The sequence below is a fragment of the Camelus dromedarius genome, chromosome 25 (genome assembly GCF_036321535.1).
Source record: "Camelus dromedarius isolate mCamDro1 chromosome 25, mCamDro1.pat, whole genome shotgun sequence".
Classification (NCBI taxonomy): domain Eukaryota; kingdom Metazoa; phylum Chordata; class Mammalia; order Artiodactyla; family Camelidae; genus Camelus; species Camelus dromedarius.
In genome coordinates, this window is record NC_087460.1 from 6669660 (window position 1) to 6697539 (window position 27880).

At 35.9% G+C, this 27880-nt stretch overlaps 2 protein-coding genes across 5 annotated transcripts; one reads left to right on the forward strand and one right to left on the reverse strand.

Moving 5' to 3' along the window:
* Nucleotides 1–710: 710 nt before the first annotated feature.
* Nucleotides 711–25659, reverse strand: LOC105094222 (C-type lectin domain family 12 member B). 2 transcript variants are annotated; one of them, XM_064479045.1, is made up of 11 exons: nucleotides 25518–25659; nucleotides 22491–22644; nucleotides 19637–19726; nucleotides 7497–7694; nucleotides 6971–7090; nucleotides 5387–5485; nucleotides 4405–4524; nucleotides 3252–3323; nucleotides 2958–3109; nucleotides 2020–2126; nucleotides 711–1079 (listed from the first exon to the last, which is right to left on the reverse strand). In XM_064479045.1, the coding sequence occupies exons 4-11, from the start codon at nucleotides 7528–7530 to the stop codon at nucleotides 935–937; spliced, it is 849 nt and encodes a 282-aa protein (XP_064335115.1). In that variant the 5' UTR covers nucleotides 7531–7694; nucleotides 19637–19726; nucleotides 22491–22644; nucleotides 25518–25659; the 3' UTR covers nucleotides 711–934. The 2 variants fall into 2 exon arrangements, with proteins under 2 accessions (XP_064335115.1, XP_064335114.1); XM_064479044.1 differs by lacking the exons at nucleotides 19637–19726; nucleotides 22491–22644; nucleotides 25518–25659 and adding an exon at nucleotides 9121–9358.
* Nucleotides 17292–27323, forward strand: LOC135319310 (natural killer cells antigen CD94-like). 3 transcript variants are annotated; one of them, XM_064479049.1, is made up of 8 exons: nucleotides 17292–17480; nucleotides 18940–19011; nucleotides 19512–19607; nucleotides 20452–20547; nucleotides 22604–22717; nucleotides 23385–23536; nucleotides 25989–26095; nucleotides 26470–27323. In XM_064479049.1, exons 2-8 carry the CDS (start codon nucleotides 18942–18944, stop codon nucleotides 26570–26572), a joined length of 738 nt encoding a protein of 245 aa, XP_064335119.1. In that variant the 5' UTR covers nucleotides 17292–17480; nucleotides 18940–18941; the 3' UTR covers nucleotides 26573–27323. The 3 variants fall into 3 exon arrangements, with proteins under 3 accessions (XP_064335119.1, XP_064335118.1, XP_064335120.1); XM_064479048.1 differs by lacking the exon at nucleotides 17292–17480 and having other exon boundaries at nucleotides 18497–19011; XM_064479050.1 differs by lacking the exons at nucleotides 17292–17480; nucleotides 20452–20547 and having other exon boundaries at nucleotides 18497–19011.
* The last annotated feature ends 557 nt before the right edge of the window (nucleotides 27324–27880 follow it).

Consider the following 27880-nt stretch of genomic DNA (forward strand, 5'->3'; position numbering starts at 1 on the left):
GGGATTATTCTGAATGACCTTCCCAGCATCAGAAATCCCCAAGCAGCTGGCTGAATCTCAGTTGTGACTTTATCACAGCTCATTCTGTTCAGTGCAATTTTTCTTCTTTCCCACAAAGTGTTGATCCCAAGAGCACTTTTGACATAATAACCTCTGTCTCAGATTCAATTTCCCTAGGAGCCTGACTTACAACATGTATTTAAAAATGGAGACTTTTGCTATATATCGAGATATATTTCTAGATATAAAATCCACTAGGGGTCCTCTCCCGATTCGCCCTTAAATCTAAGTTGTGTTCCTTACAAGTTCCCCAAAGAAGATGTTCTTTAACTATCACTGCAGTTCTACTGCAAAACTGCAAAAGACAAGAAACAAGGAATTAAAGATGTAAGTGAAACTGATATATTGAAAATCTGCCAGGAAGACTTTTGTAAGCAACTTGAGAAATAGAAGACTTCAGCCATTTGTTTTAATTAATTTAAACTTTTTTTTTTTGCTTTTTGTTACTATTGATATTTCTTCATATTTTCTACATTTTTTGTATGTTATGTGGTAAATCATTTATCACTTACAGTTCCCAGTGTATTTGTTCTAAAGGTTTATTTCTATAGGGTCACAATTGTAAATGAATAAACAGTTTTGGAAATGTAAGAAAGACCCACAAAAACTATGCATTTATGACAAATGATATGTTTATTTTATATCATTTATATAATTCTCACAAAATCAAACAAGTTTCTGAGCTTCTAAGTTTTCCCTGCTACTCTGATATTTCACCTAGAATTCCAGACCCTCCTTCTTCCATCATGAAGTCATTTACCAGTTTCTGCCCCTAAAAAGCAGTTATGAATAATATGAAGTGACAGCAGAATAAAGGCAGGCAGATCTTGAATCTGGAATGTTACTGAGACGTGCGAACCTCATCACTTCTCCTTTAACCTTCTTTGTCTGAGTTTTCAGCACAGACAGGCTTCTCACACAGGCAGGAAGAGGACGTGCCGCAGTCGTCAGTCCCAACACTGTGCGTATTTGCGTAAGCGCATTTCCCCCAGAAAGCCACACCTGGCTTTGGTAGGCTCCTGAGAAATTTAGACAGAAGTCACTGGCCGCTCACTGCGTTTGAATTAAGGAGCATTTAATTAAGAACTTACTGAGTGAAATGTATTGTGCCTGGTGCTGTGGGGAACTCAAGGGAGTAAAGACACGCTCCCTCTTTTCAAAGGACTCACACATTTATATATTAAAAAATGAGATGGATGTGTAAGTAATGAATAAGCTTCATAAAATGTGGTAAGTATTTATAAGTAGGAGAAGATACACCCGTATAGAGAGGGAGAGAACGGTCTGGCTGGAAAATCATGGGACCCGGGGCACACACTTATGTTTCAGTCGAGATCAGCACGACAGAAACCACAGGTCTGTACAGCTGCAGTTGGAGGAGGAATGCTTTGCTTGTAAATACATTAGATATAAAGCCAGTTACGATTAGTAACAAAGTGTAGAATATATGTGTGTGTGTGTGTATATATGTCCCTGAACAGCACGGATTTGAACTTCGCACGTCCACTCACAGGTGGGTTTTTTTCAATAGTAAATACGACAGACAGGATCCGTGGCTGGTTTAATACACGGATTTGGAACTGCCTGTAGGAGGGCTGACTGTAAGTTCTAAACAGATTTTTGCCTACACGGAGGGTTGGCCCTCATTGTTCAAGGGTTAACTGTGTGTCAGGACATTTGCTTCCACTCCAATGTGTTCATTTTATTTTCATTTACAGTATCACCACTGATATAAATGCCACAGGTAGATGCTATCAAAGGGTATATGTACACTAACTATGAAATATCAAGATGACTTTATGATTTACAAAATTACCAACAGTATTATATGAAATAGCAAAGGCAAGAAATAAAGAGGTTTAAATTCTGTCCCGAGCAGTCTTCTCTGTTCCCTTAAGCTCTTTAAGCCAAAGACATTGAAAAAGGAATAAGGAACTGGATTATGTACTAGACACTTACAGGCCAGGAGAAGGGAGGGAGCCATCTTCCCACTTCCACTGATTGTCCTCCTCCTTGTAAGACAGACCAAGCCAAGTGTGATCTCCCGCAAGTAACTTCAAAATATTCTGCATGGAACCAAAATACACAAAGGTGTTAATACTAAAAGTGCACTGGAGTTAACAAATGATAGAACTTATGTCTGAAGAATCATAAAAACAAAAATCATGTAGTCTATATATGCCCACTGATAAACGAAACATTGAAAAAATATTTCAGTTCTTTAGTGTCTGTACATTTCTCAAACCAGGAATTAAATACAAAGAAGCAAAAAAAAAAAAAAAAAAGGAGATAGGTAAGGTAAGAAAATTTTACATTAAGGAGGACACCACACCAAGGTATGAATTACTTTTAGCTTATTTTATCATTTACTCAACTCTGTGCTTGCGAGATAGATCATTGCACAAAAATGAAAAAAAAAAATCCCTGCTTCTGGGGGATATGAGCCAGATAGAAGTAAACAACATACATATAAATGATACGGTATATAAGAAGGTGACAAGTGCTAAGGAAAAACTACAGCAGGGTAAGAAGGCCTAAGCATACAGAAGAGGGATCTGGGGGAACACCGATACACAGGTTTCAATTCTAAGTACGGTTGTCAGCGCAGGTCTTACTAGGGAGATGACAGCTGAACAAATCGGTGAAGTAGTTAGCCATGGTTGTATCTGGGAGAAGTCTGCATGCAGAAGCAACAGCGAATGCAAAGGTTCTGCAGTGAATGCACGCATGGTGTGTTAGGAAAGAAAGATGTGCTGACGTGGAGCATACCAGGGAAGAGGAGGGAAAAATGAAGCAGGAGAGCCCCCCTGGCTTTAGAGATGCAGGTGAGCCCTTCCTTTGACTGACGGCTGCTTTACATTTATATCCCAGAAATAAAGAATGAAACACAATCTCACCATCAATCTACTCCTTTCTGTATTTAAAAATGTAGCGTTCAACGAGGCACAAATATTAGAACACTCTAACCAAGAAACCATTTCCTCGGTTTCATGGTAGCAGTGGTCTCGGTACTGCACCCAGGGACTCGGAGGAAGTCCACATCTGTCTCCTAGAAAAGAGGGTATTTATAATTCAGAACCCACAGAACCCCAAACACAAGGTCTTACGGCTTCACATCTTTTCTCTCTTAAAAGAGTAAGACTGTTATTAAAAATGGTTGTCAACTCAGAATTTTCTCACTTCCAAATCACCTGGTTTCGTATTCAGTTCCTGTAAGGCTTTAGTGAGATATTCATTCTGGTTTTGGAGCCATTCTAGGATTTCTAGAGAGGAAAACAAGACTTAACATTAGATGAGAAGACACATCACACCTGATCTGTTACTGTTTTAAGAGTCATAATAATGATCATGATCAAGTGGCAAAACAGACAAATAATTGTAGCCCCGTTCCCTTCCCTACTTAGTTTCATCTCTGGCTGAAATACTCAGTTGCTTAGAAGTGAGACCTTTAAAATGCCCGACATAGTGATTATAGTCAAGAATACTGTATTATAAACTCAAAGTTGCTAGGAGACTAGATTTTCATTGTTCTTAACACAAAAAAGAAATGAGAATTATGTGATGTGATAAAGGCGTTAGCTAACACTACTGTAGTAATGACATTGCAATACATAACTGTATCAAACTCACGCGTTATACACCGCAAATTACACAACGCTATATGTCAATCATATCTCAATACAAAAAGAAACCAGTCTTTTTAACATGAAGAATCACTGACAAATTCGCAGATGGTTCATTTAATTTTTCATATGGATTCAATACCTCAAAGAAAAAAATCTAACATTTTAATGCAAATCCTTTGTAAAATATTTGTTTAATCATAAATATCGACTATTTTATATTATAATTTGATTAGTATAAAAGAAGCATCATGATTACTCTAGTATTAGTACTTAGAAACTATGAAAACACCATTACTTTTCAAATATCTAAGTTCTTCTATTTCCATGCTCCCTGAACATCTTGCACATACCTCCACTGCACCCCTGGAAACTTTGGTTTATTTCTGGTTTATATGTTTTCTCTAAGCCTCCCAAGGGCAGGCTTCATACTGCATTTATTATTGATCACCAGCCAAGCGGCTGGCATCTGGTATACACTGAATAAATTTGAATGATTAACTGAGTGAAGGAGCTAATTAATTAACATGAGGTTATATTTGGTAAACATGAGACTCACTCAGTTTCAGAAGATACATGAAGAACCAAAAGAGGCAAGAAGCCATCAAAACAAGCATGCTGCTGCCTGAGCTCATTACATTAAGCAACTAACCATTTTTATGGCAGCAAGAAAAACAGTCGAGCATTCTGTGAAGACAGTTTGCTCTAGCTCTAACATTACCTTTATTTTGGTCAAGAGATTCTTGAATCTGAAGGAATTTTTCCTCTTCATTTTGGAAAGACTCAATCCATTGGTTAAGGTTCTTCAACTTGCTCTCTGATTGCTGAACACTTTGAAAGTCTAGAATGAGAATTCCAGACATGTGTAAAACACATGCTCAGTTATGAAACAGTAGGTTATTAGCTTGTGAAGCTTGATTTTTATAGTATATTCTTAATAAAGCTCCCCAAAAATGTTTTAAAAACTATAAAAAGATATTTGGCTAAGTATGTTTTCATTTATCCGCTATTTTTTCTAAAGTCTATGCCTAAGTCCAAAATACCATTTTAATTCCTTATAAGATTGAATGTGTGTTTATATTAACAGGACAAGTGTCCATCTCAATTAAAACAGACAACAGCAACAAAAACCAAGTCTCAAGCAAATCTTTTGGCGTCATGACTTGATGTAATGTGAATTTCACTTACTAATCAAATTTTAGAATTTTGAGTTTCAAAATAGCTTTATCAAGGACAAACAGCTACTTTTAAATAACCAGTTGTCAATAATTTTAATAGTAATTAGAACATTCTTTAATCTAATTTAGGATGTTGGAGGCATGGAGAGTTTTTAAAAAATTGTAAAAGAAGCTACTTTTTATTTTCAATGTAAAAGTAGTTATAAATTCATTGATCTTAATTTCTTAGTAAGTTCTAATTTTTAAGATAATAATAATAATCAATCATTATTATCAATATCTTCTGCAGTAATTACAATAATATAGCCTCCCTGGAAAAAATGTGATTATTGAGAGCTCACAAGATTAAATTCATTCATATAACAAAATGTTGTGATATTTTCATGTCATTTTTTTTTTCCCTCGTCTCTGTTTAGTCTGGCAATAAAACATTTACCAAAAATTATTATCTGGAAGTGGCTTAAAGAAATATGATAATTTGACAAATAGTCTATGATTTCTTTCCCCCCTATTAATCAGACTTACACTGATAACCAAAGAATCCACACAGCATCAAAAGCAGCAGGCAGGAGACGCCCAGGATCACAGGAATTGTTCCAAACAGAGTAATGGGGAAAGGAGAAGCTAAGAAGCAGAGTGAGGAAAAGTTAGAGATAATGTAAGCTCCTGTTATTTAAAAGACGAATATCATTATTTCCCTTGTCTTATTATTCTTTAAACTGCCCTAAGTTTTCTGAAAGACAATGCCCAATGTGCAAATTACTATGAACTGTTAGACTGAATGAGGGAAAAAAACTATTTTAGAGGATGTGCAGAAAAGAATTAATGGAGCAGACCTGACTTCTGTCCTGAGAAGCCTGCTTACAAGGCTGGCCCTGGCTAGCATCTGGAAACCTAGGTTTCAGGAGGGTCGCCACAGCCATTCACTGATGAGCATGGCTTACGCTGCCTAAACTGCTTGTGCAAACAGCTTGTGCTGAACACTGACTTTCCTTATTTTGTTATATGGCAGTCAAATTCTGTCTGTGTGATTAATCCTCAATAAATAACCTGAATATTGATTCCCTAATGAGTTTCCCTGGTTGGCCATATTTGACACGTTGTCACACCTTGTTGGGGGGGCACCCCACACCTCACTCAACGTGCCTCTTCCCTTTGCTGATTATGCTTGTTACCCTCTCATTGTCATAAATCTCAGCTACAAGTACAACTGTATGCAGAGTCCTGTGAGTTCTCCCAGTGATCATTAAACCTGAGGGTGGCTCTGGGGACTTCCAGCACAGGTGAAAAATGCACACACAGGCGTTATTAAACATCCTTAAATACGAGACATAAAACTTCAGTTCAGATTACGTTATCCTCATTGATATGATCAGATGGAGAAATGCTTAATGATTTTAAATCTGTGTTCATTTGAACTTGATGACTAGTTGTATATTTCCCTCCTAAAGAATTAGAGTAAATCTTAGTGAATGTTTTAACTGAATGACATTTGGTTTTAGGTCAAACAGCATCTATAATTTATTCAGTTTCACAAAAGTAATATGCCAATTCCCCACACTCCAGAAGCTGAACCTTCTGAGACCATCATTAATAATCTTTTATTAACTGTGTGTAGAAGCCAAGAATGGGGCTAAACATCCTACCGCCCCTGGACAGTCCCCACAACAGTTACCTAGCCCAAGACGTCAGCAGTGTTGAGGTGGAAAAACCCTGCTCTATTAAATTGTTAAGTTTAATTATGATCAAAAAGAGGCAGTCATGTAATAGGGTTCTACCTTTCTTTGTCTTTTTTACACACTTGCTGAATTGTAAACCATGATCATGTTAAGGCTCTCCACTTTCTGTGAAGAAACCAGCCTAAATCTGGACAAAAGTCTTCTTTTATCCTGAAACGTGCTCCCTAGTATATGAAATTTTCAAACCTCTCTGTGAGAAGGTATGCTTTTGTTTTACTTCTGTATAGGTTTTGAAGACTTTTTAATCTATTTTCCCTAAATTTTAAAAGTTCCAAATAGTAACAACAGGAGAAAAGCAAAATCGGAAGATGTGCCTTAAGATATAAAGAGAGAGAATGTAAATGAATCAAGTCGGGCATGTATACTTTACCATGCATGTTGGTGTGCTCGGGAATAGGACTCCATTCATCCTCTGGAGCGGGAGGAGGGGGAAGGGCAAGAGGTGGTTCCAAGTCCACAATAGGGATAGCCTCTGTCTGCTGTGTGTTTTCTTTTAGCATAGAAAATGTATCATTAATTTATAACCCCATAAAGCAAATGAGATTAGAATTGAGGAGATCCATTGCTATTTTCAAAGATCACTACAAATACAAACATAGTAGCAGTAAAATCAAAGATACTCAAATCACACTTTCAGTCCTCAGCCCATCCAGCTCCCCTAAAACTATTTAAGATGGTTGATTACACTCCAGATCCAGCCAGGAAAGAGATCATTCTTTCTGTTAATTATATTTAAAAGTACTCTTTCAGGTATCTGGGAAATATCAAAGAAAATATAAGATATTTAATGCCCCTATTATAATCATAACTAGCAGTTAGCAGTTAGGATAGACAAAAATAACCAAAATTTCATTTTCATTAAAATACACAGAACACTTAGATTAAAAAAAAAATACCTGAAGGTTGTTCACAGTCTGAATCATTTGACATTATGGAGCCTTTGGGATGATTTCTTGGTCCCAGTAGTGAAGAAGATCCTATAAAGATGTTGGTAGGTGAATGGAAAGATATTTCTGCCACGATCCTCTTAGGGTTGATGAGATGTCCAGACCCAGCCTCAGGTGGGACAGCCACATACAGCTGTGTGATACTACCTTCATTTGGTAAAAACCACAGAGGAAATGTGAATCTATAACTGGATATATTTATAGTAGGTTAACAAAAATAAAGTTGCCCCACGTTAATTAAACTACATGCAACAAGCCTTTAAATATCATCTACTTTGTACAGGCAATACTCCATCACTCTGGAAATAAATTAGGAAAAGCCACTATCATAAAAAATACATAATTGTGTAATCCAGAGTGAAAATTTGTATGAGAACTGAGTATGCAGTGAAGGAAGACATAGGGATATGGAAACAAAGATTCTAGATAACCAGAGGAAGCAAAAAAACAGGAACGACACTGGAAATAACATGTGTCAATCAAAGGTGGATTTAAATAATAATGTACATAAAATGGCATTTCAAGATAGAAATCACATAATGAAACCTATGCATTCAGATAGTAACAGTTTGGCTTAGGGTTTTTTGGTGCCAAGCCCCCTCCAACTTTTTTTTCAAAGGAAATTCTATTCATAGAAATATAGTCAGATAGCCACAAACAATCTATCTTTTGCTCTTTATTGCACAAATGAGAAAAAAAAAACCTCAATTTTTATAGTAGGAAGAAATAGATATTGCACACAAACAAAAATAGACGTCCGACTTTCTCATTGGGGTTATAACCTCATAGAAAATAATGCATATTTGACCCTGGTTGAAACCACACAAGATATCTCATATACAGGCAGTGGTCACAAGTTTCCCATCCTTCTACGTCCTGTTCAAATCAAATGGTTTTACAAATAATCCTAAAAATATATCACATTTTAGCTTTTAATATATGAAATACAAGGTTAGTTGACTAAAAAGAATATTATAACATTACTGTTCACTCAAAGATCTCAGTAAAGTCAGGGATGGAGGGAGCAGAGGCCTAGTTAAAAAATATTCTACATTGATTTGTCTGCCTATATTGTAACTTATTTTTATTTTGTTTACTCTCTAACTCTAAATTTAAAACTCTGATTGCACTGCATTGGGTCAGGATTCAGGTAAGTGTAAGTGGGAAGAAGGAAAAAGTATTAATTATTAATGTACAATTGTCACTTATAATAAGCAAATGTGAAAAAATATTATATGGACATATACAGTATCCCCTTCACGGGGGCGTCCATTATATTAGAATGAAATGAACCTTTTGTACTGCAGCCTTGTAATACGATGCAACATCTTTCCACGTGGGTAGTTATATATCCAAGCATTTTAAAGGGAGAACCCTTTAAAGAATGAGCTAGAAGGAAGGTTCTACATGTTTTACTGTTTAGGAGCAAAAACCAAGCAGTAAAGCAGTGGACACTTAACAGCAGCTCATGGAAAAGGAAATGAGGAGGAACAAGAGGAAGAGAAGAAGAAAAACAACAAGAAGAAACATATATAAATGTGTTTATTTAATTCATATGAATATAGAAAATTACTTGCACGGGTGATCACAGGCAGGTGAACCACAGGACAGAAGAAAAGATTACTCATTTGCTTCATCGTGAGGCCTCATAGTCTATGCATGTATTATATTTATCACGTTTTTAAAGAAATTCTAATAGATATAGGGAAGTAAAAGCAAAGAGTGTTTCAGGATTAAAAAATTCATGTTGTAAACAAATTTTACCTTAGAGAACACTCATAACAGTATTATATCTGAGCACCAGAAATATTAGAAAAAATGTGTGTCCATAAATGAGGGATTGGTTAATTCCCTATTAATGAAATACTATACATCCAAAATAATCACTTTATTGAAATCTGCTTTATGACATAGATATACACTAAATATAGAGAAATTCACTGAATAAAGAGATTACATCAAACTAAAAAGCTTCTGCCAAGCAGGGCAAACTATGAACAAAAATGAAAAGGCAACTGCAAAATGGGAGAAAATATTTGCAACTCATATAGCTGATAAAGGGTTAATATTCTAAGATAACTCATATAACTCAATACAAAAAAAAAAAAACTGATTAAAAATTGGCCAGAGGAACTGAACAGTCATTTTTCCAAAGAAGACATACAAATGACCAACAGATACATGAAAAGGTGCTCTACATCACTAACCATCCAGGAAGTTTAAATCAAAACCGCAATGAAATAACACGTGACCACTATTAGAATGGCTATCATCAAAATGGCAAGAGAGTATAAATGCTGTCAAGCGTGTGGAGAAAAGAGAACACTTTTGCACTGTTGGTAGGAACATAAATTGATGAAGCACTATGGAAAACAGTATGGAGATTGCTCAAAAAATTAAAAATAGAACCACCCCATGATCCAGCAATCCCACTTCCGGGTATATAACCAAAGGAAATGAAACCAGGATCTTGAACAGGTATCTTTACTCTTACGTTCATTGCAGCATTGTTCATAATGAACAACATATGGAAAACAATGTAAGTGAGATACATGCTGTATATATGTATAAAATAAAGCATTTTATAATAAACATTCATACCTGTATATTCCTAAACATATAATGGAATATTATCCAGCCATGAGGGAAAAAGGAAATCCTCTTCAGGGCTTTACGTGAAATGGAATAAGCCAGACAAAGACAAATACTGCACAGCATCAGTTATGGAGAATCTCAAATAACAAGAGTCAAACTCAACAGAAACAGGAAATTAGAAAGTAATCCAATAGGTGGGTCTAAAGAGATGTCAATCAGACATGGAAATGGCCTTCCCCAAGGAGGACCACTGCACCCAAGATCGTGACCCCTTCCTGGGGGCGATTCCAGTGCCAGTGTCTCAATGTTGCTATGCTGTCTGCCCGGCTCCTTTTACTCATGTATTCAGTCGCTTTCCCACAGAGAAGTTAGGCCTGTGAAATAGAACTGAGGTTAATTCTAAAAGAGAAAATTTGCATTCAAAAAAAAAAAAAAAAAAGACACATGGGAAAGAGGAAAAAGCATATTCATGGTTCACAGCACACATTGCTAGAAGTACTTTACATATTGACAATGGTAAAAGGGCATTTGGTCTTTAGGTTTTATTTAATCTCATTATTAAGAAAAATAAGGTATAGTCAGCCATTTTTGCCCATGAAATAACCCAGAAGACAGTCAAATGCTCCTATAAATACATCAGAAAAAGGTTTTTTTTTGTGTTAATAGTAAAAGTTAACATCTGAACATAGTTTATCTGAAATTATGAAAGGAATTACTAACAAAGATTTACCAAAGTGATGATACTTTTCCTTCTGAACATACAGCACAAATACTTTTTTATCTTATAATTTTTTATTGCTACTCTTACTAGCTTTTTTAACAAATTGCTGAGATAATTTCATGGTTTACTTGAAAACTAGTACCACACAATCCTACAATTTTCACCACTTTGCAATAGAGACAAAGGGAAATAGCTTCAAAATTGCTGCCTTAGATATTAATACAGTTAAGGGTTGTCCTCTGTTACCACTCTGCTATGATCAACCAGTGTGTCTTACACTGCCATCTACCACTTGATTTTACCATGAAAAAAATGGATTCTGCTCTGCCAAATTAGTTAACTGTCATGAAGATTTTTGCAGAGGCCCATAAGACAAAAAACAAAAGTCGGGCAGATTAAAGGCCAATTAATAAACCATATCCTTGGAGAAGGAAAACCAAGTTTCATAGTTGTGGATAAAGAGAAAGTAAAGAAGAGATCACAGTGTTGCCAAAAGATCAGCCCCCCTCCCTGATGATGCAAATAACTCAGAGACCGGGTCTTGGAGCTTAGAAGAAAAGAGGCAGCTTTATTACTTTGCCAGGCAAAGGGTGAGACAGGATGGAAGGGGGCAGGGCACAGCCACTCAAGGAATGGCAGCAATTTAACACCAAAATGGTGGAAGATTCACCTCATTAGTTGGCCTTGAGGATTAAGAGGTTTGACTTCTGGCAGACCTCAAGCGTCATTATATGCTCATTGTAACAGCATGATAAATAACATTCCCGCAGGCGCCACGACAGCCCCAAGGCTAACCACAAAAGGCCAAAGAATGGGAGGTGGCCCCATCCCTGGGAATCCCAGCCCCTTCCCGGGGGCAGTTGGAATGTCCCACATGTAGGCGTGTGAAGCTACTGAGTCCATAAAACATGGCAACACCACGCCTAGTGGCCCTTTTCGCTCCCTCCTCTTTGGAGACAGCCCGCACTCTGTCTATGGAGTGTGTACCTACTTTAACCTGAGCACCCAATTCCCACACCTCTTTCTTTGCATTTCTCTTGCCTTACACTCTGTGCAGTATGTATCTCTCTAAATAAATCTACCTTTACTCAACGGTGACTCGCATTTGAATTCTTTCCTGCGCGAATCCAAGGACCCACATTTGCTGGGGCACGTCCCAGGGGCTCAACTGAGACTTGGGAGGTGGCCCTCCTCACGCCCCACATCTGTTTTCCTGCATCAAGGGGACTCACAGCAGGATAGTGCCTTCAAAACTGTGAACCCACCTTGGGGATGGGGCGGGGTGGTTATTTAGCCATAGTTCAAACAATAAAGCATTGATAATGATCAACAGAACCATTTTCTCATCAGATGACTTAGAATGGCGTCATGATGCCTCTAGGCGACCAATTCTATAGAGGCCAGCAGCTAGATCTCTTTATCTCATAAGCACTCCAGCTGTGGTCTTCTCAGTATTCAGCCTACTTTGTAAGTTTACAGTTCTGTGACCTTCTCCCTGGAGATCCACTCAAAAACCAAGCATGATCATAGCTTTCAATTACTGGGATAAAGCAGAAACAGTAAGATCAGTGGCTTTAGTTTTAACAGTGGGCCTGGGACTGTGGATAGCAACCAGTCAGTCAGGTCAGTGGACCACTTTAAGGGCAAAAATAAGAATAAGCAACCTGTTAGCCTAAATGTGGCCATTGTATTAACCTTCCTTCAACAATACCCGGATTATCAACCCTGCTGATATGTAGATAATTTTAACTGCAATTAGATGGTTGCTGGCCCCTGTGTATGACAGGAAATTTTCAAAGTGGAAAAGGAGTTATTGAAAAGAATGCTTCAGATCATCAGTTAAGTCAATTCAATGTCATCTCTTTCAACCATTTAAAATTTTAAAGTAAAACGCATTTCAAAATAACACTTCTTTTCAAATCTATTTTAATAAATTGCAAATGTACTATTAATTTTAATGTGTATGCTATATGTCATTTTTGAACACTATATTTTTAGTATAAAGTAAGATAAACGTTTTGAAAATGATATGATTAGACTGTTGTCATTGACTTTAACGTACTATTGACAAAGAAAGTTCAGCTTAAACTTTAACTTAGAATGAGCTAGATAAAAACATGTCAAGTGTATATTTGAAAAATCTGCCCTTATCATACTATAAAAATAGTACAAAAATTAATTCAAAATGGATTGTGGACCTAAATACAAAACTCAAAACTATAAAACTCTTAGAATATACCAGAGGAGAAAATCATATGGCCTTGGATTTGGTGAAGACTTTTTAGATACAAAAACAAAGGCACAATCCATGAAATCCATCAATGTTCATAACAGAATAGTTCACAGTGGTCAGAAGATGGGAACATCTTAAGGGCTCATCGACAGTTATTAATGAACATTTAAACAAGATGTAGTGTATACATGCAATTGAATATGATTCAGCCATAAAAAGAAATGATATTCTGGTACATGCTACAATGTGAATAAGCCTTGAAAACATTAAGTGAAAAAAAGCCAAAAAAAAAAAAAAAAAGATAAAAATTATATGATTCCAGTTATAGGAGATACCTGGAATAGGTAAATTCAGAGACAGAAAATAGAACAGAGGCTGCCAGGGGCTGGAAGGACAAGTGATGGGAGTTGCTGTTCAATGGGTGCCGAGTTTCTGCTTGGAATGAAGAAACAGTTCTGTAAATGGATAGTGGTGAGAGTTGTAAAGCACTGATAATGCGCTTAATGCCACTGAAGGGCACATTTCAGAACCGCGAAAATGGTGAATTTTATGTTATGATGCTTTCCACAATTAACATTTTTCACAGGAATGAGCTCTTGATGCCCACAACAGTATATAGATAAATCTTATTTGCTTTCTGGCAAATGAAAGAATACAAATTATATGATTCTCTTCAAATGGCTTTCTGAAAAAGATAACACAATGGGGAACAGAAAACAGAAATGGCCAACTACAAAGGCAGGACACAGGGAAATTTGACGGTGAAGGAACTCTTCAGTGCCCTCCTGGGGTAGCAGATACACCACCCTGCGCATTTGTCAAAGTCCATAGAACTGTGCATCACAAATGGTGAACTTTAATGCAGGCTGAAATAAACAAAAACTCATCAATCAAGATGCGAAGGTATCCCAGGAGGGAATGCAGACTGTGAGAGCAGACTCTAACTATGTCACAAATGTGTAACACCACCGCACTGAAGGAGCGGGGAAAATTTTCAGACATTCCCTCCCCAGGGGGCTGGTCTGGACTTGCTGTCTTACTTCCAAACAACAGAGCGGGGAAAGCAGAAAATACTACCTCCACGATGGGGAAACCTGGCAAACACTAAATTAACCAAGGGGTAAAGTTAAGACCACCAGTGATACCTTGTGAATAAATGTATCCCTGGTAAGATTTGATGATCAGGCTACTTTGCCTTTGTAGTAGTTTTTTTTTTTTTGTTTTTTATTTGTTTTTTGTTTTTTGTTTTTTTTCCCTGGAAAACCTGTAAGTCCAGTCTAAATATGAGGAAAACATCACAACAAAAATTAAGGGCATTTGACATGAAACCCGACCGCAAGAAAAGACTGGAAGTGTCACAGAACAGAGGAGACACAATTACTAGATGTCATGTTGTATCCTGAACTGCATTCTTGGAAAAGAAAAAAGAATATTAATTGAAAAAGTGATGAAATCCTAGTAAAATCTGGAGTTTCCTTAGTAGTAATGTATCAATGCTCAGTACTTTGGGTTTTGGCTATGGTAGTGTAAGATGACTGAATTAAGGGAAATTAGGTAGAGATTATAAGGAAAATGTTTGCAACATTTCTGTGAAACTAAAATTAGTATAAAATAGTTTTTTAAATAATATTTAATAAATACTCTTGTGTAACAACATGTAACACAGACTTAGTCATTTGAAGAAAGCAGAGGATATAAAATCTGTCAACAATTATGCAAAAGGTCATAACAAAGGCTTTTCTGTCTGCCCAATATTTTAATATTTTATTGAGTAATTATTGTCTCCTAAAACTTTGCTTTTAACTCTGCTTACATAGTGAAAAATATTTCTTTCATCAAAAAGCAAAATACTGAATACTAATAGTTGTGACGTATTAGTGTGAAGGAAAAGCCGGGCTGGGCTAACTCGTAAATCTAAGTTAATAAGTGTCAGTTTGCTGATTCCCTGCTCATGTTTTTTTTTTTTTTTTTTTGCTAGCCAGCTGGATTTTCAGAGAGACGTATCTGGCCTTGGAGTGTCAGTTGGCTGCCTCCCGGCCTCTGCTTTGGGATAATGATGCTGCTAAAGCTGTTCCATGCCTATTGGCCGAATACCCCAAGCCTGTAATTAACCCTGTAAAACCTCATGCTCACGTTTTGGAGGTGCTCAGAGCCTCGGAGCAGAAGCCCCTCCAAGCCCACCGGGGTAGTAAACCTGAGTACTCCAACCCTCCATGTGGTGCTTGTTTCTTGGCTGGCCTGTCATTTCTGTAACATTAGCTCATATTATTAAAATTATAAGTAAGACAGAAAGGAAAATAAACTTCCCATGTGTTTAGTATAAAAAGGAAGTCAGAAAATACAAACTGATTTTTAATTTTTATAATCAAAGAAAAATAGAGCATAAATAATATTTTGAAACTGTGACACCACCAAGATTATTTTTTAAAAGTAGACTTCATAGATCATAAATATTGTGTTCCCAATGCTAACATTTTCTTAACATCCTCCTCTTTTCCATAGTTTGAATTTTTTAGTTCTTTCATTTGTTTTTGTTTCTGCTTTGCTCTTGGTGCTAACTAAAGGCTAAGGCTTACATGGCATAACAGGTTCTTCAGTGTACTTTGACTTTTGGATGTTTTTGGGTTTACATGTGTGTTCTTGAAATTAAGAAAAGACAACAAAGAGTTAACAATGCCTATGAGGTTACATTATCACCTAATAATAAAAAATATGGTATCTATTTTTTATAAATTTCAAATTATTTCAGGGTTAAATGAGATAATATCTGCAAAGTGCTTGGCACAGTGCTGACATCTTGTAAAATGTTCAGTAATCTGGGTAAATTCATATTTAAAAATTGGAGAAGGTAATTTGTAAGATGAAGCATAAACACAGTAAAGACTAACAGACCCATGTAGAATATGAAAGATTACAGTTAGGGAAATCCTTAGAAAAAACAAGGCATATGTTTCACAGAGAAAATAATTATTATAGTATATCATTGGTTAAGAAAGATAAATTGCTGTAAAAAGGTATAATAGTGTAAAGAAAAATGATTAGGAAGTGGATCAGAGAATTGACTTTTTGATTAAGTGGAGAAAGTTGTGATTAGGCAAAATGGAAACATTTGATGGACTTGTAAATGTGAGACGCTAAGGCCTAACCAGATATTTTCAGAGTCTGATATTCCAATCACAGTGGTGTTGAGCGTTGCCTTTGCCAGATGGCTGTTTTAGATGAAATCTACAACAGCTGTAGAGAGCAGGACAAAAATAAGACGTGACTCTTCCAAAACCAAAAAGAACAGGTAGCCAGAACATAAATCGCATCCCGCTTTCACAGACTACATAGCATTACCTTTTTTTTTATTACACACATTCTGTCTGAAAATTTCTCAAAATTGTTTGTATATCAAAACAGGTTTTCCTTCAGCCCACAACTGAAATACATTTCTTTATCGTGACCTTCATTATTATTGAACTGTGAAAACAGATAGAGCTCTTTCGATCGTTTCCTACTGAGTTGAAACCCATATATCTCAACTGCATTGTCACTGTTTATCCATGACACCACTGGAGATGCTACATCAGACTGAATAAGGGGGAAGCGAAAATATTTCTTCTCTTTATAATTAGGTTATATACCAGAGGGGAAGGGAACCAAATAGCATCAAAGTCTGAAGTTTGTATGGAGAGAGAATATAGAGTATATTTCTGCTGGAATGAACTCAAAAACAAACTGTACAAAAACTGTTCTGGAAAACAGTGGCAAATGAATCCAGATGTATTTTAAAGAAAACATGGACTGACTGGCTCTCCACCTAACAAACCTTAAGACCTTAAAACTTTATTATTCAAAATCTCCTTCAGATAAATGTGAAGAATGATGGATACTAGTGTTCATGTGTTTTCACTTGGCTAATACTAAGGTAGTTTAGAAGATGGATTTAAGTATCTAATTAAGTACAAATTTTATATAGAACCCAAACTTTAGTCCGTTATCAGGATTATATTTAGAATCTTAGTATTTGATGGTGGTGGCTGCAGTGGTGATGATGGTCCTTTTTTTTTTTTTTTTTTTTTTTTTTTTAGTACGCAGTGTGTGGATTCTGTGCAAAATGGGCATGGCCCTTTAAATTGTTTTGCCCATTCATCTCTTCTCTTCAAAAACCACCTTTCTCTGTCACAGAAGATGCAAAAAGCCTGATGTTCAAATAGGAGCTGCTTTCTGTCTTCATGAGGAGCTGGCAAATACTGAAGCTTCTTTGGTAACAAGGGCAAATAACTTACAGAGCCCAGAAGAACTGTCCTGAGTTCCAGCTCACAGACATCTGTGCCACTCGGCCCCTGGGGTTGACGTCTATTTGGACCAGACTCCAGCAGAAACAACCGCGCTGACCAAGGTATTATATGTATAGCCGTGGCTCTCGGCGTAGCCCATTGTCACTAATGCCACCTGAGTGTGTTTACAGAGCACACAGAGTAGAGATTTTTTTTTTTAATCTAGTAAATTTAATCTTGCAGGCAAAAGAGCTAATTCATTCAGGTTTAAAAATTACTTTATAAGGTAAATTGCCTCATAATTTCTCATGGTTTACCATTAAACATAACGGATAGTTTTCTTAGCAAATATTTCAATGTATCTCTTGGATGTAACCAAGTGAGTTAATAATAGAGGTAATGTTCACATCAATGAAGGCAGGATGTGAGTAATAAAAAATTATTTAATCAGTGATCAATTTTTATGTCTATATAATACTATGTTTCTCTATTTCACACATACATCTAGAATTTTCTTATTTATGTGATATAGCTTCCATATTTCTGAGATATTCAAGACTTGGTGAAGAATTTTTTAAAGGCATTATAAATGTATTTCTGAACAATCATGTTTTCTTATGAGAAGTTATCTTGTGGGAAACTACCAAATGTTATAAATGAATGTTATGGATATTTAGAGGCCTGTGTAATTTAATCATATTATAAAAGATAAAACCAGGGAATAATTCTCTGAGAAATAAAAATATGTAAAAATTGTTTTATTTGAAGCTACACTAGCAAACTAGTGAGCAATAAAAATTTTAACCATTTTATGTTACAATTCTACTCCAGATAAATTTCTTTGATTATAAAAATCATATTCAAAACACTTGAAACAAATTAACTTTTCCAAAATTTGCAAATAAAATTAATCCTTCCAGGAGAATTGGGTGCTTTTTGCCTATGCCTTCAAGTGTTATGGGCATAATGCCACACACCCCACAGGAGAATAAGTAAAACAATTTTAGTCCTAATTGTAGGGCTTTCGTTTTTAGTACCATGTTGGAAGAGATGGCAACAATCCTTTAGGAGATTATGGTATGTAAACTGTCATCAATCAAAAAAAGAGTGGAGATAAATAGAAACAGTATCTGGAGAGCTCATGAAGGAGAAATATTAGAATGACTCATTATGTAACACTATCTCTACAGTACAAATGACTCATAAAAATTATCGTGGTATTCTTCTGGGTAGGGACAATTTTTAAGTGTAAATATTTTATAGATCATAGCAATGTTACCCTTTTAAAGTTACAGTAAATTCTGTATTTGGAGAACTTCAGGTAGATGTGAAATGACTATGCAAGCATCTAAAGAAAGGTGCTGATAACTGATAATTTTAAGAATAGGAAAGAAAATAATCTGCGGCAAAAATCTTTCTTGGAAGAAAATTATAAAAGTAAAAGCAAGAATCAGTAGTTCAATGGCACGAAATAGTGATTTCAGTGATACACAGACAATGAAATGACAGAACCTGAAAGCTTAGTTTAAAAAAAAAATTGTCCATTTATGTGTCTTACAATTGTACCTCAAAAATTTTTAGAGATGACTGAAAAATACACAACATATGCAGAAGTGCAAAACATTCCTTCCAAGAAGCAGATGCAAAAAAAAAGTGAGTATTTTTTTCTCCCAAGCCCTACTGAATCCTGACACTATTTTCTATTCCTTGTCAAATAACTTTTCTAAATAATTTTGTTATAATTTAGCAGGTGACACATTATATCTAACTCATTTTCAAGATTTTGTCTTATTTCAAAGATTTACCTGTAATTGAAATTTGCTAAGAGAGTAGAACTTAAATGTTCTTACCAAAAAAAAAAAAAAAATAAGAATAAATATGCGAGGTAATGGATGTGTTAATTAACTACTTGGGAAATCCTTTTACAATGTGTAGGTATATTAAATCACCACAATGTACACTTTTTTAAAAAAAAAAAAAGGATTTACCTGATGAACTTTGCATGGTAAGAGAACAGTTACATACATCTCTTTCATTTGGGAAAAAAAAAAATCTATTCTGTCAGCTCTCTTCACACATGTTTGTAACCTACATGCCTTCTGAGAAGTGGTGTGACTGCGAAGTTGCAACCACATCTCTGTTTTACCCTCCAGAGATGAAAGAGCAGCTAATTGACACAGAAGTGAAAACATGTACTTCCAAGCCCGATCGCAAGAAGATAACAAGAACTGAATTGCCTGAAGAAAAAGGTAAAGCGTATGTCGAGGCCCCAGCTTACCTGTCCCCTCGTCGCTTAGCCAACCACTGTTCTGAACGACTAAGTCAGCGTTCCCTGTTCCACGAGGCTGCTCACACTAGCTCTTGTAACCTAAACAAGAAAGTGGTGTTGAAAGTGAATATCCATGTGTAGTATATCCCAGATAATTAACGCAGTTTGGGTGCTGTATTCATACACTTGTAACGGAACAAGTCAAGTAAAAAAACTATTTCTTTTCAATTTGTTTGGGAACAACAGTGAATCTCCTGATGTCACTATCCACTCATTCTGTGAAGCTTAAAGAAATAATATTCGATTAATAATTTTGATACGTGCTTGGAATTATGTCTTCTAATGTTGAAGAATCGTAGTGAAGCTCCAATGAGAAAATTGTGGAGATATATATGTATACATATATATGCATAAATGTATGATATTTACAAAGTACTAAATATCTTCCATTGTGGGTCAATAAAATTGATTTATACAGATATATTTTAGAAGTATGTTTGCATTTTAAAAACCAAGTCCATGTATCTAATTTTCCCTTTGTATTCGTGAACCATTCCGATGAATTAGGGGATGATTTTGGTAGTTAGATTCAGTGGATGCCCTAAGAGATACATGGTAACAGAATAGACAGCAGAACCCAGGCATCTAACTCTCCATCCACTATTGTTTCAAATTGTTCAGTATCCCTTTCAACTTATAATTTCAAGTTGGAAGACATTCAAGGCTTAGGGTCTTGAATTTGTGGAACATCTCCCTCTGAACCCTGCTCTGTAATTCAGTCTTTTCTCTGCTGATCTCCTCAGTCTTCTGTTTTATCTGGGCAGGGTCTTCAGTTCCGTTTGCCTGGTTTCTCACCGTAGTGATTCTTGGAATACTCTGTTTCTTTCTCCTAATAACAACAGGAGTCATGGGATTCATGGGTAAGTTAAATGAGATCTGTGGCCTGAACCAAGTATCTCCTCCCTTAGCAATTACTCTTTTTATCAGTCTTCCTTTCCTGCTAGTTTCATAGCTATGATTTCCTGGGTTCTACCCAGGAAACCCTTCCACTTTCACTACTAATGTAATCACTGGGCCATTTTCCAAGTTCCTCAAAAAAAAAAAAGTTTCTGACGTCTTCTTTACTTATAAAGCCTTTATGATACTCAAGATATTTCCAGGAGAGATCATATTTGAGCTTTTGCTGATGGCTGACCATGCCGTGTCCACATCAACTTTCTCTGTCCTCTCTTATTCCTTCTCTCAATAAATAGTCAAGTCCTCTTGCAATCTCCATTCTGTAGCTCAAATTTACTTTTTTAAATTGTTTATTCTCACAAACCCCTAACACAACCCAACAGTACTTTTCTCCTGTACTATTACAATCGCCTCCTAATTTATCCTAAAGTCAACAGGCTTTCAAAATCCTATTGCAATTGCCAAATAAATGTCTCCAAATCTATCTATGATCATGTCATCAAAATACCAAGAAACTGTTCACAGTTTTTCATTCTTTACCGAACTGTTAAAATTCTCCTACATATACTTGCTTTCATAAATAATAATCTTCTTGCAACCAAATGATTTTAAGCTTTACTCCCTACATCCAAATTGGCTTCAAATTATTCTAGATCATTTGCTGTTCCCCACAGGTTCTCTTGAGTTTCTCTGCCCCAGCACATTTGTTTATGCTGTTCCCTTCATCTGTACCAGCCTCCCCAGGGGGCCTATATCTGCCTATGGAAATCATACCCACCCCTCAAGACCCATTTTATAGGACATGGACTGCTTTTCCAAATATTCCATGATATATTTTCTAATTCCCTAACCAGACATCAGTTCTCTTTCTAAACACCATTTTATGACCTTTTATAAATTTTCATCCTGCTGTTATCCCCCTTGTATCAGAGTTTCTAAACCTTAGCATTATTGACATTCTGATGGGATAAGTCTTTATTAGGGATGCTGTCCTGTGCTTTATAGACTATTTGCCAGCAACCCTGTCCTCCACTCACTAGATGATAGTAGTTATAACCAAAATCTCTCCAGATATTGCCCATGCTCCTGGAAGGTAAAATCACCCCTCGCTGAGAACCAGTGCTCTGGACCATCTTCCTTTCATACTAGACACTGCAGGTGATTCAAAAATAATCTACCAACTAACAAGTCTTTCATTAAAGGAAGTTACAATTGGTTGCTATCAGTTGAGTGTTTACATTTCTTTATGTGTATTTAAAAAAAAAACAAAACACCATGCTGTTTAACAACATGGCTGAGCCTCGGCTTCAGGCTTCCTGGTTTGCAAACCAAGCTCTTTCAATTCGTGTGTGTGTGTGTGTGTGTGTGTGTGTGTGTGTGTGTACATAATTGTCTATGTAACAGCTATATAGTACTTTCATGGAGATATAACTCTCCTACCCTTATACACAAGCCAGCTGCTGGAGTACTAACGTTGAACTCCCTTAATATGTCATGTTCTCTCCGTCTCTCTACTTTGGAGCAACGATTGCAGCAATCCAGAATTTTACTGTCCATCTATTTCAGTCTCCTGCCTCTTTCTCAGACATGGACAGAAAGCAGACTTAAGATTTACACTAACATGTGAAGTCCTGCTGACCTGTCACACTGTTCTACAACCTGCATTTAGTCAGTCAGCCCTCTCCTGAGTTCCAACAACAATTCGTGGGTATCTCTGTTGTGTCACTCATTGCATGGTACTCTAATTGCATGCGTTCCCCACTGCCATGAGTGAGTTTCTTGAGGACAGAAGCTTCATATTTTTCATCACTCTATCATCAAGGCCTACTAAGATGTTTTGTCACTAATTCATGTATTTTCAACAAGTGAGATGGAAGTATGTAAATCATAAGCAACGAAGAGGTACCTTAAAAGCACAGGAATAAAACTCCTGAACATTAGCTGACGTGTTCAATTTTAAATTGTGCCTTTAGTCCACTCCATGTTCTGTTTTCTTCAAGCTAATGATGTACGGTAAAGTTTTCCAGGGTTGTCAGGGAGGCCAATTAAAGAAGTCTCCACTGGACAACGTGAAACAAGAAGACAATTCCACAGTTAAAAACACGACTTTCAAAGAGGAGCTACTTAGCGGAGGTATGCAGATATGAAAACTGAACCCAACAAGTTTCTTCTCTGTTTCCCTCAATCACTTGAGAAATTGCTCAAAATGGATTTTCTTAGACTCAGCCAATTGTGGAGGCCAACTTTCATTCTTACGTAATCGAAAAAAAAAATCAGTCTCTCCCAGAGGTTAGAGTCTTCTGTCTGCATCATACTATATTCTTTTAAATCATCATTCCTCAAAATAATACTTTTTTTCTACGAAAAAAAAATCCTACACCTCCTTCAGCACATTCTCTAATCATTGTTGATATGCTCTGATGTCACTGTGTAGATCAGACGCTGGATTAATGCACGAAGATCAGCTCTGTCCCTACAGATTTTACTCAGTCTAGAAAGTACAAAGACGCTGTTTCCTGCTGTGAAGTTCTCTCAATAGAGATTGTGAGGGAAAATACCAGTTTTCTTAGAAACTTTTCCTAGAAAACTTTAATAAAGTTATGCACAGATTTGGAGGAATATAAATCACGTACCCTCTTCCCAGGCCAGGGTTCTTTTCAGAAAACAGAAATAATGGCCATCAGTCTCTTGAAATAAATGTTTTTAGAAGGACTAGAAAGGACTCCTGAGTCCTGAGCTCTAGAGCACTCCTCTCTCGCACACACTAAATGGTCTCCGGGGAATATCTTTTGTTTTCAAGGAAGGGAAAGCAGCATGTGTGAAACTAAATGGTCATGTTGTGGACAGAAATGTTACTATTTTGCCAATGAATCGAAGACCTTTGACAAGAGCCAAAAATTCTGCAAGAAGATGAACTCCAGGCTTCTTAAGATAGAAAATGATAAAGAACTGGTGATGTATATTTTCTGTTTGCCATCTCACACCATAATTGTGTAGCCACTAGATGTTGGCTACATCTTAATGCTTGATAATATTTGGGCATCTTAGCACAGTTTACTGCTCTAAGTTGACTCAGATCCCAAGAGTACTCATGTTAGAGTCAGAAATACAAATAGAAGTGAAATTAGAATTTCATTTCATTCATCTAATTCATCCACAATCAGAACTTCTACAGTACAACAAATGTAAAGGCAAACAGGAAGCAATCAGAAAAATATTCATCCTTAAAATGTATCATTTTATCACAGATAACTGTATTTACATATTGATAATTTCATTGAAATTTAGCTTTAGCCTCTCTGAAAAAGAATTAATTTACCTCTAACAAAATCAATAAATACAGCATCACCACTGAGCTTGAGGTAAAAGAAAAAACTCAATATCAATTTTAAATTGAAGGTCAATTAATTTCAATTCAATTCAATTTTAACTCATACTAGTTTGCAAGAAAACTGAACTATATATTCATACTTCTTATCATTATGTCTTGTTTTGAATATAGAAAAAATTTACCACTATTCTTTCAAAAATATATATCCTTACATTCCAGGTTAAGGGAAATCTTTTAATATCCTCTCATAGATTAATAGACACTAACAATTACTCAGTTTTCTGTACTAGGCCAATGATCCACATCCTTGGCTTTTAATAACTCATAAATAGCTATTAAAAATATGAACTTAAAAATCATTAAGGAAATGAAGCAAATTTGAATCCCAAAATAAGACATTTGTAGAGCCTGAATTAACTGCTTTTTACTCTAATAGAAAATGCATGCAAGGTAATGAATGTTAACTAGAATTTGGGGGTAATTATTTTGCAATACATACAAATTATGAATTATTATGTTGTACACCTGGAACTGATATAATCTTACATGTCAACTATGTCTCTAGTAAAAAAAAGAAAATTATAATGTTTGATAGGGTAAATTTTAAAATTCTGACTTTGTTTACAGACAGGTTAAAGAGCTCATGTGAAAATATAACATATTTAAAAGTAGCCAATTCCACACACAAACTACTAGAGCTGATCGAAGAATTCAGCAAGGTAGCAGGTTACAAGATTAACGTTAAAAGTAGCCAAGTAACAGAGCAAATGTGAAATCTGTCTCCAACATAAATTAATAATCACATTTTAGTGAGAAAATCCCTTATAATCTTCCTCGATAAGAACTATAGCGTTTATATGGATAATAACCAGATTTTCAGAAGTATTTATACTGCACTCTACCATCTACAATGACTATGGAAACATTAGCAAAGAGGTTAGAGGTGTTAGCCATGGAACTTCTGGCTTTTCCTATGAGTGTCTGGACCTTCACTTTGTTTATCCTCAGCCTTATTTTAGACTTGTAGATTTTTAGAACATTGTAAAATATGTCATATTCAATAACCTTACTGAGTTATCCACTGCATCTTTTGACACGAGAAATTTTAATTTGGTATCCATGGATATACAGAAGAGAGGGTTTAAGAATGAGTTTTAGAACCTAAAAGCCCTAATCTCTCATGTAACATATCTTCATCAAGAAATATAAGCATTTATGAAAACCCTGAAGTTGAATGCCAAGTTTTATATCTAAACGTATATATGTCATTTCTTTTTCTGGGTAGTGGGGTTAAGTTTTTGTTCTCTTCTCTGTGGGGAAAGAAACAAAAGAAAATAAAAACTAATGATGAAAATTAAAGCAGAATAGGAAAACAGAGTTTACAGTCAGAAACCCTCAATTTAACTCCCTTTCACACATTATTTTGTTTGACTGCATCAATTAGAACATCAGTTTCCTCACTAGGGAAGGATGAAGAGTAGGTATTAGAACTGGCTGTATTTTTCTCCCCAGCATATTGACGAACATCAAATGAGGTAATACGTGTGCATACACATTGTAAACACTAAAGTACAAGATTAGTATCAGTTACTTTTCACTTACCAAGCAATTTCCAGCCAGCTATATAAACACTTCATCTGACGGCATGGAGACTTCAAGATGCCCAATTCACAGGAAATAAACAGAGTTCCTGTGGAACAAAAATATAAAACAACATTCGTAGAAACATCACAGCTGTCACACCTGGACCCCAAAGTACAAATCAGACTTTATTCAAAATTCGCCTTTGAGCTACAGGCATAAGTTTTGAAAGTAAATTCGGAGATTTCAGGTTAAAGACTAAATAAAGCTAGTCAAACTAAGAGAGTGTTACTTTGTGTTTCACTTATTTACTATATTTAATAAAATATCAATAACTGAGGTTCCATTATTTTATACTTCGAATAAATCAGGATGAAGTTGATCTTTATGCTTTCTGTTATTCAAAACAATAAAAATATTAACAAAATCATGACTTCATTTCAGAAACATAGAAAGAATTTTTCTTATCGAATATATTCCTTTTTATTACAGAACTTCATTCAAAGTCAGCTATCCTACTTCCATTGGATTGGACTGTCCCGTAAAGGAACTGGAAGTTCCTGGACATGGGAAGACAAATCATCACCTTTTCTCAAAATGTAAGTCTCTAGAGGAGATAGTATTAATAAGTCCTATAATCACAGGTTCTGGTTTACATTTCTGAATGTCTATGGGAAAAATGCACACATTCCTATACAGGCATATATGCAGACATGTCCAGGCATATACGTGCTCCCATACATAAAGAACTTAGGTTCAGAAAATGAGTGTATGAAGAAGAGAGGGAGGTATTTCAACTTCATTCCTATAATCCTCACCAGGTACTCTTCAGGAAAAGTTGGGGCACCAAGGGACAGTTTCTTATAAGGAAAGAAAAAATATACCACCTTAACTTTGGACCAATATTTCCTATTATGTCTGCATTAGTGAATGCATATTTCACATTATTTATATACTTTTATTTTGTGTTAAGTGATTGGAAAGAGTCAGAGGTTGGAAACTGTGCAAGCTTAGCAGCAACGAGGATGGTGGCGGCTGACTGCTCCACATTCAAGCCCTACATTTGTGAGAAGTAGACTGCAGTCCTGCCCCAGGGAGAGAACTGCAGCCACAGAAGACCATGCAATAATCTCCCCTTACAAAAAGCCATGCTCTTGGAAGTCCCAGAGTCTCTCTCTCTCTCATTTCAGAATATCTTTGCTTTATTATGGGCTGTACCAATATTCCAGCCTCTGACTGAGGTACGTTGGACCCTCCACTCCTGCCCCTTTCACATGTAGACTGCCAAATCGCGCAGGAGCACGGGTTAGTGGAGTGAGAAAGTGTCAGTGCTTCTGACGAGGATTAGGAAGCAAAGTTCTGTATGCTCAATTTCTGCAACTCACACAGATTTAGTAAAATCTTGCAAACCACAGTCACTGGTCATGCACATTTTATCTGGCATGTAACGACAATAATTAAAGTCATTATTCTGTATGAATTGTGTATGCATTTCTGTTCGATTCCTTAATTTACAGGAGAAATACAGTAGGGTATACTGGAAAGAGAATAAACAGTACCTTGAATCAGACCCTTGTTTGTGACCTACACCACTAATAGCTAATGTGCTTTCTGGCAAGTCCAAACTTCTGAGTCTGTTTCCACATCAGTAGGTAGACTACCAAACTGTTCTGCAAAGTGGTTGTTCCTTTTTGCATTCCATCAACAGTGTATGACAGTTCCATTGGCTTGTATCTTTTCGAAATTTAATACTGTCAATTTTTAAACCATTTTGATAAAGGTGCAGTATAATTTAATTCTGGTTTAAATTTGTATTTCTTTAGTGAATAAATGATGTGCACCATCTTTCCTTGTTTTTTGTTAACCGCGTATCTCCTATCGTAAATATTGATTAAAATCTTTTGCCTATTTTTACTAGGTTGTTTGTTTTCTTATTATTGAGTTCTGAGAGTTCTTTCTTTATATATTTTGGATACTGACATTTTATCAGACATGTTTTATAAACAGCATCTTCCAGTCTTACCTTTTATTCTCAATGTTGCCTTTAGAAGTTTTAGAAGTTTAGATCAGCAGAAGCTTTTAATTTTATGAAGTGCAATTAATTTTTAAATTTATAGTTGATGGTTTTTGTGTTTTAAGAAATCTTTAATTAACCTGAAGTTGAAATTTTTTCTCCTATGCATTCTTCTAGAAGCTCTAAATTTACATTGAATCTTTAGTACATTTCATGCTAATTTTTGTATATGGTGCAAAGTGGGGGTTGAGTTCCTTTTTAAATTGTTTTGCATTGAGATGTCCAATTATTTCAGCACCACTTTTTGAAAACTGTACTCTTCTATTGAAATATCATGGCACTTTTGTCAGAAATCAATTGGCCAATTATG

Bases quoted from the DNA above. Each gene is read 5' to 3' on its own strand.
- LOC105094222 (XM_064479044.1), bottom strand. From the start codon at position 9,184: ATGAAGCAAATGAGTAATCTTTTCTTCTGTCCTGTGGTTCACCTGCCT. The intron at 7,695-9,120 runs GTAATTTTCTAT...TACCAAATGAAG, and splicing joins GCCTGTGATCACCCGTGCAA to GTAGTATCACACAGCTGTAT. The intron at 3,324-4,404 runs GTAATGTTAGAG...TTTCCTCTCTAG, and splicing joins ATCTCTTGACCAAAATAAAG to AAATCCTAGAATGGCTCCAA.
- LOC135319310 (XM_064479048.1), top strand. From the start codon at position 18,906: ATGTGTCTTACAATTGTACCTCAAAAATTTTTAGAGATGACTGAAAAA. The intron at 20,548-22,603 runs GTAAGTTAAATG...TGTACGGTAAAG, and splicing joins AGGAGTCATGGGATTCATGG to TTTTCCAGGGTTGTCAGGGA. The intron at 22,718-23,384 runs GTATGCAGATAT...TTTGTTTTCAAG, and splicing joins AGAGGAGCTACTTAGCGGAG to GAAGGGAAAGCAGCATGTGT.